Here is a 21,461-nt window from a genome sequence, read left to right as displayed (position 1 = left end):
CGCTTCCATGGGGCATATCTAAAGTTAGCTGACAATGACTCTCTATCCAAGAGAACATGCTGTTTCCTCCTTACCATGAAGTCCTCAATCTAGTCACAAATTTCACTTGATACCCATATGATCATAATTTTGACAATAAGTGTAGGTGTGGTACGCAGTCAAATGCTTTTTGAAAATAAAGAAATACTGCATCCAACTGACTGCCTTGATCCCAAGCTTTCAGTATGTCAAGTGAGAAAATTATGAGTTGGGTTTCACATGGTTGATGTTCTCTGAATCCCTGCTCGTTGGCATGGGAGAGGTCATTCTGTTTGATATATCTCATTATGTTTGAGCTCAGAATATGTTCGAAGAGTCTACTACAAATCAATATCAAGGACATTGGACAGTAGTTTTGTGGATCACTAATACTACCCCTCTGGAAGACAGGTGTCACCTGTGCTTACAGTTTTTTGTTCAAAGTACCTACAATAGATTAAAGTTAAAGGGAGGTTAACTCAGATGCAAATTCAGTATAATATTTGATAGGAATTCCATTGGGCCATGGGGCTTTGATCAGTTTTAAAGATTTTAGTTGTTTCTCAACACCACTAACACTATCATTTCACTCTTCATTTCAGGGTACTAGGATTGAATTAGGGCAATTCTCCTGGGTTTTGCTTTGTAAAGGAACTTTTGAAAATTGAGTTAAGCATTTCAGTTTTTGCTTTGCTACCCTCAATTCCAGTTTCTGTCTCATTCGCTAGGGAGTGGACACTAACTTTGGTGTCACTAAGATCCTTTACAAATAACCAGAATTTCTTTGTAAAAGATTATTTGACAATATTCTGCTACAGTAGTCACTGAAGGCTTCATGCATTTCTGTCTTGACAGCCAAATTTGACATTCACAACAGAATGTGTCATTTATTATTCTAATGTCTGAGCTCAAGCTGTACATAAAAGTGATGTTCCCAGTTCCTAAACGTTGTAATATAAGAATTGATTGTACATTGGGATATATTATACGAAGTAACTGAGCAAAGAAGTACTTCATATAACTTTGCATACAGTTGAAAACTGGTAAAGTTTACCAGAGTTCAGCACAAGCATGAGTGCAGTGCTAACACAGCCTATCAAGCTGCACAAACAGTGTCCGATGGAAATTTAATTACAGGTGAAGTAGTTCAGAGCTTCAAGGTAACAACAAAATTGAATCTGAATACATGTATATTTAAAGGGGAACACTGCACCATCCACTAATTAGGGATTGTTGTTATCCTCTTTTTTCTCACTCTCTCTCTCTCTCTCTCTCTCTCTCTCTTTCCTACTAAGATAGAGTCTCAACAGTGAAGTGTATTTCATTTGGTAAAGCTGGAATGTTTCGGCATGGCAATATCACGCCACCATCTGAAGAGCAGGTGTTACCCATGTGAATTATAGAAGAGTCTGTAACTTCCAACTGTTTGTCTAAATTTAGCCACTCAACTATTTCCATATTTACTGCCACTTCACAGCCTGGCAACCTTCTGATTAAATTATACAAGGGATGATCATCCTCACCATCAAAATCTTTGGTTTCTATGTTAGGCCTACTTTCCTGTAGAATTTTTCTACATAAATTAGAAACTGTATCTGACTTTATCTCCCTCCACCACTCAATGATTCAGTACACAACAACCTTCACAGTTACTTTCTTTAAAGCTCTTACAAGATGAGGATGCATTAACCACTGTCAAAATAGCTCTGCATGGCAATCCCTTTCCTTCTAAACACTTTTTGCACACTAGTACAAATGAATAAAAAGCAATTCTTCATCATTTCATGATTCATCCAGGTATTATTCTGATGCACGTAGGTAACCAGCCCAAGAGCTGACATGGTTACACTTTTGAATGCTCTTGGCTTGGCAGACTTCCCAGTTACAACCAGTTTTAGTTTGTGGTTTCTAATTGTATTTGAAGCTGCCCTAACTACAAGCCACTCTTTCCTTTTTATGTGCCTGGGAGCACTTTTTTCTTCTGTAGTTTTCTGACCCATCCTTGCCTAGCAGAGCTTTTCGTCCATCTCTAACAACGACAAAGTCAACGGGACGTTAAACCCCACCTTCCTCCCTCTTTTCCTTCCTTTCTTCTCATAATGAGACAACTGTGCAATTGTTCATTGTGCGTGTGAACGATTATTTGATAGATTTCAAACCCTCCAAATATCAACAGTCATAGTTCTAAATGTTACTGCATACTATTCTATTTCTGTTAGAACTAGACAAAAGATATGGAGTGTGCATGTAATGTACAGATTATATTTCAGTCCCAAAGGTTATAATTCATAGAAATATAAGCTCACGGAATGTGCAAGGGTCTGAAAATATCCAAATATTGTTAGAATATAAGGGAAGTCTACTATCATCATCCGAGCATAACGGATATCTGTACTAATAACTGTTACCACACATCTTTTAAATCCTGAGAGGGCAGCATCCACACAGTAACACAAAAGTGGGGAGAGAGGAAGAGCGGTGATGTTATAATATAGACTCACCTTTCATTATTAAATTAAACAGGCAGAGAAGATGCTATCGCTACATCTAACAATTCGGAGAAGAACAATAAATATTTTATTGTTTGTTGTTGTTGTGGTCTTCAGTCCTGGGACTGGTTTGATGCAGCTCTCCATGCTACTCTATCCTGTGCAAGCTTCTTCACATCCCAGTACCTACTGCAACCTACATCCTTCCAAATCTGCATAGTGTATTCATCCCTTGGTCTCCCTCTACAATTTGTACCCTCCACACTGCCCTCCAATAATACTAAATTGGTGATCCCTTGATGCCTCACAACATGTCCTACCAACCGATTCCTTCTTCTAGTCAAGTTGTGCCACAAACTCCTCTTCTCCCCAATTCTATTCGATACCTCCTCATTAGTTATGTGATCTACCCACCTAATCTTCAGCATCCTTCTGCAGCACCACATTTCGAAAGCTTCTTTTCTCTTCTTGTCCAAACTATGTATCATCCATGTTTCACTTCCATACGTCATTGCACTCCATACAAATACTTTCAGAAATGATTTCCTGACACTTAAATCTATACTCGATGATAACAAATTTCTCTTCTTCAGAAACGATTTCCTTGCCATTGCCAGTCTACATTTTATATCCTCTCTACTTGGACCATCATCAGTTATTTTGCTCCCCAAATAGCAAAATTCCTTTACTACTTTAAGTGTCTCATTTCCTAATCTAATTCCCTCAGCAACACTCGAATTAATTCGACTACATTCCATTATCCTCTTTTGCTTTTGTTGATGTTCGTCTTATATCCTTCTTTCAAGACACTATCCATACCGTTCAACTGCTCTTCCAAGTCCTTTGCTATCTCTGACAGAATTACAATGTCATTGGCGAACCTCAAAGTTTTTATTTCTTCTCCATGGATTTTAATACCTACCGGAATTTTTCTTTTGTTTACTTTACTGCTTGCCCAATATAAAGAGTGAATAACATCGGGGACAGGCTACAATTTTGCCTTACTCCCTTCCCACCCGCTGCTTCCCTTTCATGCCCATCAACTCTTATAGCTTCCATCAGGTTTCTGTACAAATTGTAAACAGCCTTTCACTCCATGTATTTTACCCCCGCCACCTTCAGAATTTGAAAGAGAGTATTCCAGTCAACATTGTCAAAAGCTTACTCTAAGTCTACAAATGATAAGAAACGTAGGATAGCCTTTCCTTAATCTATTTTCTAAGATAAGTCGTAGGGGCAGTATTGCCTCACGTGTCCCAATATTTCTACGGAATCCTAACTGATCTTCCCCGAAGTCAGCTTCTACCAGTTTTTCCATTCGTCCATAAAGAATTCGCGTTAGTATTTGGCAGCCGTGACATATTATACTCACAGTTTGGTAATTTTCAAATCTCTCAACACTTGCTTTCTTTGCGATTGGAATTATTACATTTTTCTTGAAGTCTGAGGGATTTCACCTGTCTCATACATCTTGCTTACCAGATGGTAGGGTTTTGTCAGGGTTGGCTCTCCCAAGGCTAACAGTAGTTCTAATGGAATGTTGTCTACTCCCGTGGCCTTGTTTCGACTTATGTCTTTCAGTGCTCTGTCAAACTCTTCACGCAGTATCATATCTCCCATTTCATCTTCATCTACATCCTCTTCCATTTCCATAATATTGTCCTCAAATACTTTGCCCTTGTATAGACCCTCTACATACTCCTTCCACCTTTCTGCTTTCCCTTCTTTGCTTAGAACTGGGTTCCCATCTGAGCTCTTGATATTCATGCAAGTGGTTCTCTTTTCTCCAAAGGTCTCTTTAATTTTCCTGTAGGCAGTATCTATCTCACCACTAGTGAGATAAGCCTCTACATCCTTACATTTGTCCTCTAGCCATCTCTGCTTAGCCATTTTGCACTTCCTGTTGATCTCATTTTTGAGACGTTTGTATTCCTTTTTGCCTGCTTCATTTACTGCATTTTTATATTTTCTCCTTTCATCAATTAAAATCAATATTTCTTCTGTTACCCAAGGATTTCTACTAGCCCTCGTGTTTTTACCTACTTGATCCTCTGCTGCCTTCACTACTTCATCCCTCAAAAGTACCCATTCTTCTTCTACTGTATTTCTTGCCCCCATTATTGTCAATTGTTCCCTTATGCTCTTCCTGAAACTCTCTACAACCTCTGGTTTGGTCAGTTTATCCAGGCCCCATCCCCTTAAATTCCCACTTTTTTGCAGTTTCTTCAGTTTTAATCTACAGTTCACAACAAATAGATTGTGGTCAGAGTCCACATCTGTCCCTGGAAATGTCTTACAATTTAAAACCTGGTTCCTACATCTCTGTCTTACCATTATATATTCAATCTGATACCTTCTAGTATCTCCAGGCTTCTTCCAAGTATACAATCTTCTTTCATGATTCTTGAACCAAGTGTTAGCTATGATTAAGTTATGCTCCGTGCAAAATTCTACAAGGCGGCTTCCTCTTTCATTTCTTCCCCCCAAACAATATTCACCTACTACATTTCCTTCTCTTCTTTTTCCTACTATCGAATTTCAGTCACCCATGACTATTAAATTTTCATCTTCCTTCACTATCTGAATAATTTCTTTTATCTCATCATAAATTTCATCAATTTCTTCGTTATCTGCAGACCTAGTTGGCTTACAAACTTGTATTACTGGAGTAGGCGTGGGCTTCGTGTCTATCTTGGCCACAATAATGCATTCACTATGCTGTTTGTAGTAGCTTACCCAAACTCCTATTTTTTTTATTCATTATTAAACCTACTCCTGCATTACCCCTATTTGATTTTGTATTTATAACCCCATATTCACCTGACCAAAAGTTTTGTTCCTCCTGCCACTGAACTTCACTAATTCCAACTTTATCTAACTTTAACCTAATCATTTCCCTTTTTAAATTTTCTAACCTACCAGAGAGTGTACACAGTTTCAGGGAGAACATAAGGGAACAATTGACAGGAATGGGGGAAAGAAATACAGTAGAAGAAGAATGGGTAGCTTTGAGGGATGAATAGTGAAGGCAGCAGAGGATCAAATAGGTAAAAAGACGAGGGCTAGTAGAAACCCTTGGGTAACAGAAATAATATTGAATTTAATTGATCAAAGGAGAAAATATAAAAACGCAGTAAATGAAGCGGGCAAAAAGGAATACAAACGTCTCAAAAATGATATCGACAGGAAGTGCAAAATGGCTAAGCTGGGATGGCTAGAAGACAAATGTAAGGATGTAGAGGCTTATCTCACTAGGGGTAAGACTGATACTGCCTACAGGAAAATTAAAGAGACCTTTGGAGAAAGGAGAACCACTTGCATGAATATCAAGAGCTCAGATGGAAACCCAGTTCTAAGCAAAGAAGGGAAAGCAGAAAGGTGGAAGGAGTATATAGAGGGCCTATACAAGGGCGATGTACTTGAGAACAATATTATGGAAATGGAAGAGGATGTAGATGAAGATGAAATGGGAGATATGATATTGCGTGAAGAGTTTGACAGAGGACTGAAAGACCTGAGTCGAAACAAGGCCCTCGGAGTAGACAACATTCCATTAGAACTACTGACAACCTTGGGAAAGCCAGTCCTGACAAAACTCTACCATCTGGTGAGCAAGATGTATGAGGCAGGCGAAATACCCTCAGACTTCAAGAAGAATATAATAATCCTAATCAGAAAGAAAGCAGGTGCTGACAGATGTGAAAATTTCCGAACCATCAGTTTAATAAGTCACAGCTGCAAAATACTAACACGAATTCTTTACAGACGAATGGAAAAACTGATAGAAGCCGACCTCGGGGAAGATCAGTTTGGATTCCGTAGAAATGTTGGAACACGTGAGGCAATACTGACCCTAAGACTTATCTTAGAAGAAAGATTAAGGAAAGGCAAACCTACGTTTCTAGCATTTGTAGACTTAGAGAAAGCTTTTGACAATGTTGATTGGAATACTCTCTTTCAAATACTGAAGGTGGCAGGGGTAAAATACAGAGATCGAAAGGCTATTTACAATTTGTACAGAAAGCAGATGGCAGTTATAAGAGTAGAGGGGTATGAAAGGGAAGCTGTGGTTGGGAAGGGAGGGAGACAGGGTTGTAGCCTATCCCCGATGTTATTCAATCTGTATATTGAGCAAGCAATAAAGGAAACAAAAGAAAAATTCGGAGTAGGTATTAAAATCCATGGAAAAGAAATAAAAACTTTAAGGTTCGCCGATGACATTGTAATTCTGTCAGAGACAGCAAAGGACTTGGAAGAGCAATTGAATGGAATGGACAGTGTCTTGAAAGGAGGGTATAAGATGAACATCAACAAAAACAAAACGAGGATAATGGAATGTAGTCGAATTAAGTTAGGTGACGCTGAGGGAATTAGATTAGGAAATGAGACACTTAAAGTAGTAAAGGAGTTTTGCTATTTGGGGAGCAAAATAACTGATGATGGTCGAAGTAGAGAGGATATAAAATGTAGACTGGCAATGGCAAGGAAAGCGTTTCTTAAGAAGAAAAATTTGTTAACATCGAGTATAGATTTAAGCGTCAGGAAGTCGTTTCTCAAAGTATTTGTATGGAGTGTAGCCATGTATGGAAGTGAAACGTGGACGATAAATAGCTTAGGCAAGAAGAGAATAGAAGCTTTCAAAATGTGGTGCTACAGAAGAATGCTGAAGATTAGATGGGTTGATCACATAACTGATGAGGAGGTATTGAATAGAATTGGGGAGAGGAGGAGCTTGTGGCACAACTTGACTAGAAGGAGGGATCGGTTGGTAGGACATGTTCTGAGACATCAAGGAATCACCAATTTAGTATTGGAGGGCAGCGTGGAGGGTAAAAATCATAGAGGGAGACCAAGAGATGAATACACTAAGCAGATTCAGAAGGATGTAGGTTGCAGTAGGTACTGGGAGATGAAGAAGCTTGCACAGGATAAAGTAGCATGGAGAGCTGCATCAAACCAGTCTCAGGATTGAAGACCACAACAACAACAACCTACCTGCCCGATTAAGGGATCTGACATTCCACGCTCCGATCCGTAGAACACCAGTTCTCTTTCTCCTGATAACGACGTCCTCTTGAGTAGTCCCCGCCGGGAGATCTGAATGGAGGACTATTTTACTTCCGGAATATTTTCCCCAAGAGGACGCCATCATCATTTAACCACACAGTAAAGCTGCATGCCCTTGGGAAAAATTACGGCTGTAGTTTCCCCTCGCTTTCAGCCGTTCGCAGTACCAGCACAGCAAGGCCGTTTTGGTTAGTGTTACAAGGCCAGATAAGTCAATCATCCAGACTGTTGCCCCTGCAACTATTGAAAAGGCTGCTGCCCCTCTTCAGGAACAACATGGTTGTCTGGCTTCACAACAGATACCCCTCCATTGTGGTTGCACCTACGGTACGGCTATCTGTATCACTGAGGCACGCAAGCCTCCCCACCAACGGCAAGTTCAATGGTTCATGGTTTATTAATTCTTTATTAACATTTTTGGAATCCACACTCAATTTACTTATAGCTTACAGGAAAAAACATAAATCTGATACAGGAAACAGATTATTGTCAGAGCTGGAAGTGAACACGTACTGTCATATGAAGTAGTGCAGCCTTCCCATTTCACAATCTGATATGAGACCAGACAACAAGCAACCAATATTCACATACAAACCTCTGTGGAAAACAGCTAGGTAACCTGTCTAAATATTATGAGAAAAATTGTATCATTAATTCAGCTGCAAATTACAGGTATTTACAAGATTTTCAATGTCAGCTTTGAAGTTTGAAAGATGAATTCACAGACATAATTTCAAAGTTATCTCAGATTTTGATGCACATTGCCACAATGCATACAATAGTACCATAATGTTTCTTTTAGTAATTGTAAAATACCATAAAATTTCATTACCTATGTAACAACAAATCTGTCAGATGCTTTCCATAATAAATTGAGAGCATTTTTCTCACACTATGCACAGATAATTCTGTCACAGAAAGGAGCTTCTTCTGGATCTTTTAAAATGGCTGTCTTCCTCAGTGGCTGTATGTTTTCTGTACTCATAAGTGCAAGGTCCATTTATAATTCTTAATTAACTTGTACTATGAATACTAGTAGAAAAAGTGGCAAGATAACGGAAATTACTTGAATGCTATAGTGAACATGTTTTAAAGATTTTTATCTGATATTCTGTTTACTTTGACAAATGATAACTTATTTTACTTTTTTGAACTAGAAATAAGATTTTAAAAAGAAATGCGTGATTTTTCTGTAACAACATACACACAGCATGAAAAGCAAGAGAACATATTCCATTGAATATATATGGCTTAATACATCTGCATGTTATTGAAGTTTTGGCGTGTAAAACAGCCAGAAGTTATTGTTTTATTTTAAGAAAAATGCAATGTCCAACAAGATATGAAGATGGTAACACTGATTACCAAAACTGATTATCGTGAGTAAAGGTTATTATTAGTGATCACGGCAAAGAAGTTTGTCTTCTCCAATATATTATCATGGATCGCCACTTACAGTTCAAAATGTGTGAAATAAAACAAAAAAAAGAGAGGGCATTTCCGTGGGTCCTCAGATACACAAATTGTACAGAGATGAGCATTTCAATTCCACTGTAACAGGTGAGGAAAAGTTAGTTTCGAATACCTTTATTCAAGTGTCAACAAACTCTCTAGGAAACAAGAGGGCAGGAAACTATAAGGACCTTGTGGCAAATCTTTTGCACTGCTACAATAGACTAGGGTGCAACATCTTCTTAAAGTTACAGTTCGTAGATTCCCACTTGGACTTCTTTCTTGACAACTGTGGTGCTGTAACCAACGAGAACAGTGAAAGTCCCCACCAGCAAATTTTGGACATAGAAATGAGATACCAGGGAAAGTTGGGTGCATCAATGTTAGTCGATTACTGCTGGATGCTAATCAGGCAATCTCCAGCAGAAAACTGAAAATGCTAGGCAAAGCAGTTGCACCTTCAGTGACCTTCCTCTGAGGGGTAACACCAAGGTAATTAAATGAATAAGTTATATCAGCAATACTGAAAAATTATCATAACTTCAAAACCAGAGATAATTATGAATTTTCATTAACACTTATGCTACCTGCACATCCAAAAACATAAAAAATAGGTGTTTTCATGCCAGTTACAGATAAAAAGTAATATTTTGTTGGCTAGTACAATGTTCTGCATGAGACACCAGAATAAATCATTCCGAAAACTACATATTTACACCAGTATTACTTACATTTTCAGAGATTTTAAAGAGACAATGTATAATATATTGTTTAACTATTTCTTTGAACTAACTTACAGACAAATTCTCAACACCGTTACAGGCATGATTCTTTATTGACCAGGCAATATATTTCTTACTACACAACTTAGTGGAAAGCTTTTACGAAAACATTACAGCCATTGGGCATCTTCTGCAACAGTGGGTATTGTTAAATATACACAACATATTTTTAAGTGAATTATAACATTATGAAATCAGGGGTAAAGCATTATCTGATTGGTATGGAGCAAAAGAGTGCTTTACACTTAAACATAAAAAAAAATTAACAAGCATCTGACAGGGATGCTGCGACACTAAGTGTTCTGCTGGGTTCCATACTAGGGCAGCTTCTCTCTTTTTCCATCAAATATAAATAAATGACTTGCCCTTAACTGAAGGAGATAGCTATAAAGATGTTTTATTTGCATGTTAATGTACCTGTTACAGATTCATGTCATGGACAGAATAATAAAGGAAAATATGGTCAGTAACAAGCATTTCTTGAAGTAGGCTGATTTTTAATAGCTATAAAATGCTTGAATGCTATAGTGAACAGGTTTTAAAGATTTTTATCTGATATTCTGTTTACTTTGACAAATGAAAACTAGTTTTACTTTTTTTAACGAGAAATAAGGTTTTAAAATGAAATGCATGATCTTTTCTGTAACTATATAAAAACAGCCTGAAAAGCAAGAGGACGTATTCCTCTGAATATATATATCTTAAGACGTCTTCATGTTATTGAAGTTTTGCAGCTTAAAACAGCCACAAGTTATTGAAAATTAGGTCAGTCACAAAAAACACAATTTACACAGTATATAGGCCATGGAAAATATCAAGACAAACACTAATTGGCCTTACAACATACCGTAATCATCCGAAGAGGTGTGTGTGATATGTATCCTTGGGTGACCTTGTTGAGAGTGTCAGTGAACATGGAACGAAGTTCTGCGGACTTACTATATACTAAGTCAATCTGCGGCCACCATGATAACCTGGGTTGAGTAATTATCCTGTAACGAATATAAAATATCTTTTCTAAAAAAAGGTACTCTTACAATTTTATTCAGGTTTCTATTCAAAGTTGCCTGTACATATTAAAACCAATACAAATACACCAAGGAAATGTCTGGCCAGTAAGTATGGATCTCTTCTTCATACTTATTTTAAGTATGATCATGGAGGAAATTATCTTCATAATTAATGAGATTTATTATGTTCTGGACTGGTTGCTTATCTGAATGAAACACAGAATAGTGCACATTTATAAACTGTGCTCATTAAGCATCATGGACAAAACATAACAGAATTATTAAACCCAGTTTTACATGTCACAATTCTTAGTAAGAAGAACAAATTCTGATTCATGTGACACTCACAAATCACTACCTACCCATCAAAAAAGACAGTGTGGTATTATGCAATTGATCTTGCCAAAATCTAACACAATACAATGATCAGTTAAATGAGTGACATACAGACAACAGCTCATCAATAGTTAAAATGGTGAAAAGGGGACAGCCATGTAATCAGAAAGATGAAGACTGCAGCTCAGTTTAACATACTTGTGTATGTGCATCGCCCCACCCCAGCACAGTTATGGATATGTAGCTCTGCGCACCTGTGTGTGTGTGTGTGTGTGTGTGTGTGTGTGTGTGTGTGTGTGTGTGTGTGTGTGGTTGTCTTGGTCTGTGTGCGCACATACCCCCATTATGATGAAGAATACGAGTTAGAAATCTGGGCTCAAGTGTTCAATTTCTTGTCTATAAGCCTACTCTTCCGCTTATGATGAACAGCTGTCTTTATTAATTCAATTTCTTGTATTACCAGGTTTTCCATTAATTTATTAACTGAACATCATGGGAAACATCGAAATTGTGCGCAACAGCATGGAGAACCATTCAAAAATCTCAAATTTTATACTTTCAAGTGAGCATCTCAGTGTTAAGTGCATTAGGAAGTGTAAATACATGGAAAGAATATTAAATAAGAATATGACAATTTAGAATCTGCAGTATATTTGAGGATACAGTGAAGGAATTTACCAGTCGTCTTAGTGAATGTAACGGGTGGCACTTGAATTGGTACTATCCACTGTGTTCGATTAAAATAATAACAGGATGAACATTGCTTTAGTGGTAGAGATACATGCACTGAATTTTGCTTTAGTGGTAGGGATACAGAGACTGAATGTTGCTTTAGTGGTAGGGATACAGACACTATAGAGAACCCAAGTTCATATGTGTTCTCTTAATATAGATGACAGCTGCAGGTTACATTATGAGGCATCTCTTTAGAGTCCTTCAGTATGGTCTCCCTGCTTCTCCATGACTGAATCCCAAGTCTCAGAAGCTCTTTTATTCTATCCAAGACATCACTTCTGTTCATCTGTTGAATGACTCAGATAATGATGGTAGAAAACTCTTCTACAGAAAGATAACGATGTCCACGCAGGGGTTTTTCAACTTCAAAAACAAGTCGAAGTCTGGTGGACCCATGTACAGCCTGGAGGGAGGATGCGACAACACTTCCCATATGTATGTATGCAGTTTTTTGCCTACAGCATTGCTGATACATTGGCAAGCGTTGTGATGGAGAATGAGTGGCCCAGCCTTGAGTAACTGAAGTTGCGTTTTGTGCAAGTTTTGCACGAAGTTATGATAATACACTGTTGTGATACTTGCTCCACATGGGCCTCTATCTGTCATGATGATTCCTTGGTGATCATAAGTAAAAATCATCATTATCTTGAGCTTTGATTGAGTGTGTCGAAACATTTTTTTGGACATGAAGAATCGGAGCGTGGAATGTCAGATCTCTTAATTGCGCAGGTGGATTAGAAAATTTAAAAAGGGAAATGGACAGGTTAAAGTTAGATATAGTGGGAATTAGTGATGGTCGGTGGCAGGAGGAACAAGACTTTTGGTCAGTTGAATACAGAGTTATAAATACAAAATCAAATAGGGGTAATGCAGGAGTAGGTTTAATAATGAATAAAAAAAATAGGAGTTTGGGTAAGCTACTACAAACAACATAGTGAACGCATTATTGTGGCCAAGATAGACACGAATCCCACCCCTACGACAGTAGTACAAGTCTATATGCCAACTAGCTCTGCAGATGATGAAGAAATTGAAGAAATGTATGATGAGATAAAAGAAATTATTCAGTTAGTGAAAGGAGATGAAAATTTAATAGTCATGGGTGACTGAAATTCGATAGTAGGAAAAGGAAGAGAAGGAAACGTAGTAGGTGAATATGGATTGGGGGGAAGAAATGAAAGAGGAAGCCGCCTGGTAGAATTTTGCACAGAGCATAACTTAATCATAGCTAACACTTGGTTCAAGAATCATAAAAGGAGGTTGTATACATGGAAGAAACCTGGAGATACTGAAGGGTTTCAGATAGATTATATAATGGTAAGACAGAGATTTAGGAACCAGGTTTTAAATTGTAAGACATTTCCAGGGACAGATGTGGACTCTGACCACATTCTATTGGTTATGAGCTGTAGATTATAACTGAAGAAACTGCAAAAAGGTGGGAATTTAAGGAGATAGGACCTGGATAAACTGACTAAACCAGAGGTTGTAGAGAGTTTCAGGAAGAGCATAAGGGAACAATTGACAAGAATGGGGGCAAGAAATTCAGTAGAAGAAGAATGGGTAGCTTTGAGGGATGAAGTAGTGAAGGCAGCAGAGGATCAAATAGGTAAAAAAACGAGGGCTAGCAGAAGAGATACTGAATTTAACTGATGAAAGGAGAAAATATAAAAATGCAGTAAATGAAGCAGGCAAAAAGGAAAACAAACCTCTCAAAAATGAGATCGACGGGAAGTGCAAAATGGCTAAGCAGGGATGGTTAGAGGACAAATATAAGGATGTAGAGGCTTATCTCACTAGGGGTAAGATAGATACTGCCTATAGGAAAATTAAAAAGACCTTTGGAGAAAAGACAACCACTTGTATGAATATCAAGAGCTCAGATGGAAACCCAGTTCCAAGCAAAGAAGGGAAAGCAGAAAGGTGGAAGGAGTATATAGAGGGTCTATACAAGGGCGATGTACTTGAGGATAATATAATGGAAATGGAAGAGGATGTAGATCAAGATGAAATGGGAGATACGATACTGTGTGAAGAGTGTGACAGAGCACTGAAAGACCTGAGTCGAATCAAGGCCCCAGGAGTAGACAACATTCCATTAGAACTACTGACAGCCTTGGGAGAGCCAGTCCTGACAAAACTCTACCATCTGGTGAGCAAAATGTATGAGACAGGCGAAATACCCTCAGACTTCAAGAAGAATATAATAATTCCAATCCCAAAGAATGCAGTTGTTGACAGATGTGAAAATTACCGAACTATCAGTTTAATAAGTCACGGCTGCAAAATACTAACACGAATTCTTTACAGACGAATGGAAAAACTAGTAGAAGCCAACCTCGGGGAAGATCAGTTTGGATTCCGTAGAAACACTGGAACACGTGAGGCAATACTGATCTTACGACTTATCTTAGAAGAAAGATTAAGGAAAGGCAAACCTACGTTTCTAGCATTTGTAGACTTAGATAAAGCTTTTGACAATGTTGACCGGAATACTCTCTTTCAAATTCTGAATGTGGCAGGGGTAAACTACAGGGAGCGAAAGGCTATTTACAATTTGTACAGAAACCAGATGGCAGTTATAAGAGTCGAGGGACATGAAAGGGAAGCAGTGGTTGGGAAGGGAGTGAGACAGGGTTGTAGCCTCTCCCCGGTGTTATTCAATTTGTACATTGAGCAAACAGTAAAGGAAACAAAAGAAAAATTCGGAGTAGGTATTAAAATCATGGAGAAGAAATAAAAACTTTAAGGTTCGCCGATGACATTGTTATTCTGTCAGAGACAGCAAAGGACTTGGAAGAGCAGCTGAACGGAATGGTCAGTGTCTTGAAGGGAGGATATAAGATGAACATCAACAAAAGCAAAACGAGGATAATGGAATGTAGTCAAATTAATTCGGGTGATGCTGAGGGAATTAGATTAGGAAATGAGACACTTAAAGTAGTAAAGGAGTTTTGCTATTTGGGGAGCAAAATAACTGATGATAGTCGAAGTAGAGAGGATATAAAATGTAGACTGGCAATGGCAAGGAAAGCGTTTCTGAAGAAGAGAAATTTGTTAACATCGAGAACAGATTTAAGTGTCACGAAGTCGTTTCTGAAAGTATTTGTATGGAGTGTAGCCATGTATGGAAGTGAAACATGGACGATAAATAGTTTGGACAAGAAGAGAATAGAAGCTTTTGAAATGTGGTGCTACAGAAGAATGCTGAAGATTAAATGGGTAGATCGCATAACTAATGAGGAGGTACTGAATAGGATTGGGGAGAAGAGGAGTTTGTGGCACAACTTGACAAGAAGAAGGGATCTGTTGGTAGGACATGTTCTGAGGCATCAAGGGATCACCAATTTAGTATTGGAGGGCAGCGCGGAGGGTAAAAATCGTAGAGGGAGACCAAGAGATGAATACACTAAACAGATTCAGAAGGATGTAGGCTGCAGTACGTATTGGGAGATGAAGAAGCTTGCACAGGATAGGGTAGCATGGAGAGCTGCATCAAACCAGTGTCAGGACTGCAGACCACAACAACAACCACATGAAGAACGTGAAGCACTCCATTCACTGGGCTGTGATTTCAACTCCAGTTCAGAGTCTCTAATCCATGTTTCATCAACAGCAACAATTCAACACAAGAATCCTTGACCTTCACAGTCGAATTGTTGTTTGAGCAAGGTTGCAATGTTCAGACATTTCTTCTTCCCTTCAGCTGTCAAACAGTGTGGGACCCACCTCGCAAAAATTTTTCTCTTCTTCAAATCATTTGTCTGAATATGGAATATTTATGTTGGGAGTATTCCCATGGCTTCAGACACTTCCTCACAAGTCGCACTGCGATCTTCTTCAAGAGCATCTGCCACAAGTCTCACATCTACTTCATTTGATGACATTTTTGGCTTTCTTGGTCTTGGATTATTGCCTATACTCATATGACAACCACAAAAATGATTAACCCAGCATGAAACTGTACTCAAGCCCCTGTAAAATCCCCACAAACTTCACTTAATGTACTCTGGATTTCTGTTGTGTTTGAAGCATAAAGTTCCAGTCTCAGTGTATGACCTCTGGTCTTCAACAGTCACAGTACCTGAGACTCCCGCTGGGTCTATTTCTACTGCTTGCCAATTTTTTGTCACAGTACACAGTGAAAAAAACAAAAACACATGCTTCTTCCTCAAGCTCCCAACTATATCAGACATAATTTTCATTGTTGTTGCATCAGACAATCTACAGTAATAACAATCTGTGTATTATTTATAAAATGTCCTCTGTAAGAGTTTACTAACTGAATATTTCTAAACAACATTTTATGGCATTTTATTTTCAGCTAGGTATTTTTAAATATTCAGACGTAACACTAGCCAACAGTGAAAGTGTAACTGGGGCAAAATAAATGTTTGTTAATGATACTGACCACGCTGATAATGGAATAAACAATGAAAAACTCTAATTAACTCTCATTTTGCAAGTTAAAAGTGGGTGCGGGTGCATATAATTATATTTTATTAGCCTTCATTGCCAATCCCTACCCATATAGGCTTCGAAATCCCAACAGAGTGATGAAGTTTCAGGCAACAATAACTGTGTGTATTCTGTCCCTAGTTTTAGCCCAGGTTCGTAGCAAGAGGCAAGGGAAAGGGGTAGAGAAAGGAGGAGCAAAGAACACTTCATTTAAGCATACTTTCAGACTGCTACAAGCTTGTTCTGTCTGTGTGCTGTAAGTGTGTCTTACTGAATGTAGTTACTGCATATTGTGACCCTAATTCCTGTGACTCAGTATGCCTTACAAGTGTGCAAACAGTACACACAATTTTTGCCACATTTGTGGACAGGCTACACTGAAATCGCAATGAAGGCCAATAATGCCATATATTAGGAAGGCCTACAAACTATACTCTGGCTGTGAAATTGGGGACCAGAATATCCTGCATCTCAAGTCTTCATTCATGGTGGAATCACAAAAGATCTTCCATAGGCTGTGCTATACCCTTGATTTGGCAAAACTATCACACTCTGGCAAAACTATCACGCCATGTGAATGATTTTTACTTTTGTATGACAATTCCCTTAACACAGTGTATTTTCCAGAAGAAGAGTGACCAGTGCCTCAAAGAGATGGTCTGCCTGATCCTGTCCCACCTGACTGTGATAGTGATGAGGGCAGTAGCAAAACTAGTGCTCCACCATCATTTTCAAAACCTAGTTCTTCAGAAGATCCTTATATTGTGTGTAACAGTAAGAGTACAAAGATTCACAAAATAACACAGTGTGAATTTAATGCCCCAGTGAGAGACATGGAAATGCCAAAAAGTAAAGCTGAATTGTTGGCCTCAAGACTGCAACAGAGTAATTGTTTTGATAAGACGGTAAAAGTGGTTGGTTCCATAACTACCATACACCATTCATTCCATTTTTCAAAAGTGAAAGGAACTTGGTATTTTGTAGTAATATACAGGGAATAACGGCAGCTAGGGGCACTGACTATAAAAGTGATCAGAGGAGGTTATTCATCGACTCCTCCAAAGTAAGTCTCAACTGTGTGCTACTGCATAATGGCAACATGTTGCCATTGATTCCAATTGGGTAGGCACCTTAAATGAAAGAAACAATTATTGTGATTGAATTTATTTGCAGGCATCAGAAAGTCATAGGCATTTTACTTGGGCTACAGCACAGGTACACCAAATTCTGTTGCTTCCTGTGCCTCTGGAATCTCTATGCCAAAGCACTTCATTATAAAAAGTTAGTTTGGCTATGAGTCAATCACTTAAATCAGGATCTCACAATGATTCACACAAAGCACTTTTCAGATCCAAGAATGCAATTCTCCCTTTTCTTCATACAAAACAGAGCCTAATGAAAAACTTCATTTAGGCTATGGTCAAAACTGAGGAAGCATTTCTCTGTTTGTACAAGTAATTTCCACATCTTAGCAGGGGCCAATAAAACGGGCACCCTGACTGCAATGATGTGCTCTGTTGTGAGTGACATAAGACAGATGTGGTAAATAACTGTGTAAATAGTTGTTTCAATTTTGACTTGCCGATGCATCCGAGGTCTAGTCTTCTATGTAAATGCCAGTTCATGACAAAGGCCATTTTAACGCTATTTTAAGAAATATGCAATTTCCAACACGATCTGAAGATGGTAACACTGATTGCCAAAACCGATTATCGCAAATAAAGGTTATTATTAGTGATCATGGCAAAGAAGTTTGTCTTCTCCAATGTATTACCACGGATCGCCCCTTACAGTTCAAAATGTGTGAAATAAAACAAAACAAAAAGAGAGGGCATTTCCGTGGGTCCTCAAATACACAAATTGTACAGAGATGAGCATTTCAATTCCACCCTTACAGGTGATGAAAAGTTAGTTTCGAATACCTTTATTCAAGTGTCAACAAACTTTCTAGGAAACAAGAGGGCAGGAAACCATAAGGACCTTGTGGCAAATCTTCTGCACTTCTACAGTAGACTAGGGTGCAACATCTCCTTAAAGTTACAGTTCGTAGATTCCCACTTGGACTTCTTTCTTGACAACTGTGGTGCTGTAACCAACGAGAACAGAGAAAGTCCCCACCAGCAAATTTTGGACATAGAAATGATATACCATGGAAAGTTGAGTACATCAATGTTAGTCGATTGCTGCTGGATGCTAATCAGGCAATCTCCAGCAGAAAACTGAAAATGCTAGGCAAAGCAGTTGCACCTTCAGTGACCTTCCTCTGAGGGGTAACACCAAGGTAATTACACGCATAAGTTATATCAGCAATACTGAAAAATTATCATGACTTCAAAACCAGAGATAATTATGCATTTGGCACATCCAAAAACATAAAAAATAGGTGTTTTCATGCCAGTTACAGATAAAAAGTAATATTTTGTTGGCTAGTATAATGTTCTGCATGAGACACCAGAATAAATCATGCTGAAAACTACATATTTACACCAGTATTACTTACATTTTCAAAGATTTTAAAGAGACAATGTATAATATATTGTTTAACTATTTCTTTGGACTAACTTACAGGCAAATTCTCAACACCGTTACAGGCATGATTCTTTATTGACCAGGCAATATATTCCTTACTACACAACTTAGTGGAAAGCTTTTACGAAAACATTACAGCCATTGGGCATCTTCTGCAACAGTGGGTATTGTTAAATATATACAACATATTTTTAAGTGAATTATAACATTATGAAATCAGGGGTAAAGCATTATCTGATTGGTATGGAGCAAAAGAGTGCTTTACACTTAAACATAAAAAGAAATTAACAAGCATCTGACAGGGGTGCTGTGACACTAAGTGTTCTGCTGGGTTCCATACTAGGGCAGCTTCTCTCTATTTCCGTCAAATATAAATAAATGGCTTGCCCTTAACTGTAGGAGATAGCTATAAAGATGTTTTATTTGCATGTTAATGTAACTGTTGCAGATTCTGGTCATGGATAGAATAATAAAGGAAAATATGGTCAGTAACAAGCATTTCTTGAAGTAGGCTGATTTTTAATACCTACAAAACACAGTTAAACCATTTTCTGACACACAGTTCTGTCCATGGTCACTTTCAACTTTCTTACAGTGGCAGCATCATTATTGTAACAGACATGACCAGATTAATGAAACTGAGGGTAGAATATAACCTCTCTGTAGAACTGTTATAATGTCCTGCTGAAGCTGAATGCAGCTATATTTACAATTAAGAATATTGCTTACGCCCGCCCTTGGTAACACAGTGGAAGTTAAAGATTTTTCCCAAATGATTCCTCGATACTTTACAGGACAATATATTAGGACACCTCAGTTCAAGCCTGAATAATATTTATACTCCAAAGCCAGCCATCTGGATGATAATCATTTTGATTTGTAAAGCTCATGTGTGCTGCTATTTACAGAGTTGGGGTTCTTACACTGACATCACATTACAGTTCATCACTCATTTAATTTTTAGCTGACAATGTGAATTTGTTTCTATGGAACAACAGTACCCATTCAGTGAATACACGAGACTGAAATGATTTTTATGTCACAAGCACAACCTTCCTTACTGGTCAAAGAAGTGTGCAGCAATTTGCAATATTCCTTGTTTAATTGGCTTCCTCAAATGTTGAAGTCTGTTAGTGATAAAGCACAGCTGAAGGCTTTTCTCCTGAGAAAAACCTTGAATACACTGCAGCAATGCTTTAGTTCATCTAATTATGTTGTGGGAAAGCAACTCAATGAGAGGAATGAAACAGTATACAAAACAGTTCACGTATAAGCAATTTATGATTTCCTGAGTGTTTTATTAAAATTTTAAGTCACAACACGCATTGTGAAGTACAAAAAGTGTTATAATTGTAACGTATCATATCTGAGGCTGAAGGAGGTGAGTGTTTCGAGGAACACTTATCTAATTCGTGTTTTAACTGGACAGCAATTTCATATTTATTTGAGTGTGGCCTCATAGACGTTGCCTTCATACTCAATCTTATCCATCACTGAATGAAAAGCCAGCATTTATTGGAGTTCCTACCAGAGATGTTTCCGCACCCTGCAGGGAGTTGTTTCCTTTCTTCAGCAACTGAAAGCTGATTGGTTGCTTTACCCTCTGTTAGTGGGGAAAAATGGATGCCCAATGAGATTCTCTGCATTTGAGTCTTAAGCCAATCATTATGCACAGCAGGCCTGATCAGCTGAAAGACCTCAATGTTTAAACAGTTTTGGGAGTTGCTTGATGCTTGAGGAGTCAAGCAGTTGGCATGCAGCCCGCGGTAAGCCCAACGGTGCACAAGAGATGTTTAAAATTTTTATTAACTCTGAAGTTTGTGATCCACAGTAATTGTGAAGTTATATAGAATGCTTACCATAATCATTCCACCTGGGAATTGTTCACACCATCTCTTTAAGGGGTGTCCAACATCTCTCTTTCATGATGCCGTGTAAAGTAGTGCAGCTTTTGCTATCCATTTGGATACAGTCTTTCCAGTTCAGTCTGATTTTTCAGTTATACTTGTAATGGGGTCTACATTTAGTTCTTTTCTAATGTTGGTGTTTCTTTTATGGTACAGTGATGAAAATCCCACTACAAAGTGGAGGAATTTCATCTTAGATGATTCACTTTGTCATAACTGATTTGATATTAAGAGTCCAACATTCACTACCACGCAGTAGCAAAGGCAAGGCTATTACTTCGTAGAATTTAATTGATGTTTATGTCTGCACATTATGTTTTAATTTACATTGTATGGTTCCACAAAAATGTTTGAAGCTGGCCAATTCTACAGTGCTACATCAATTAACTTCGAAAATTAAAACTGCACCCTAGATATTTAAAGTCTCTTCTTGTCCAATTATTCGTCCATCTGTAACAATTTTGGCTCTTACAGTTCCAAACCTTGAAATGCCATCAAATCTGTTTTGTCTGTCGATATTTTCATTCCATTTTTAGTGGCGGTTCGACTTGACTTACTTATTCAATTTGAACCTTTTCTTCAGACTGTGGTTACAGCAGTTCATTTATTATAAAAATAAAACAATATAAGAATCCATACTGTAAAGAATGGGACAGAATATGCCGAAATTAATGAAGG

General features: G+C 38.1%; 1 protein-coding gene across 3 annotated transcripts in view; it reads right to left on the bottom strand.

Moving 5' to 3' along the window:
• LOC124795984 (neurofibromin) overlaps positions 1-21,461 on the bottom strand; it is a 489,110-nt gene that overhangs the window by 374,632 nt on the left and 93,017 nt on the right. For all 3 annotated transcript variants that reach the window (XM_047260068.1, XM_047260083.1, XM_047260076.1), the window contains exon 10: positions 10,656-10,800. In XM_047260068.1, the coding sequence (XP_047116024.1) occupies positions 10,656-10,800 (145 nt within the window). The remainder of the gene's footprint in view (positions 1-10,655; positions 10,801-21,461) is intronic.

The sequence above is a fragment of the Schistocerca piceifrons genome, chromosome 1, assembly GCF_021461385.2.
Source record: "Schistocerca piceifrons isolate TAMUIC-IGC-003096 chromosome 1, iqSchPice1.1, whole genome shotgun sequence".
NCBI classification, from domain to species: domain Eukaryota; kingdom Metazoa; phylum Arthropoda; class Insecta; order Orthoptera; family Acrididae; genus Schistocerca; species Schistocerca piceifrons.
This window is presented reverse-complemented; position numbering and strand designations above follow the sequence as displayed.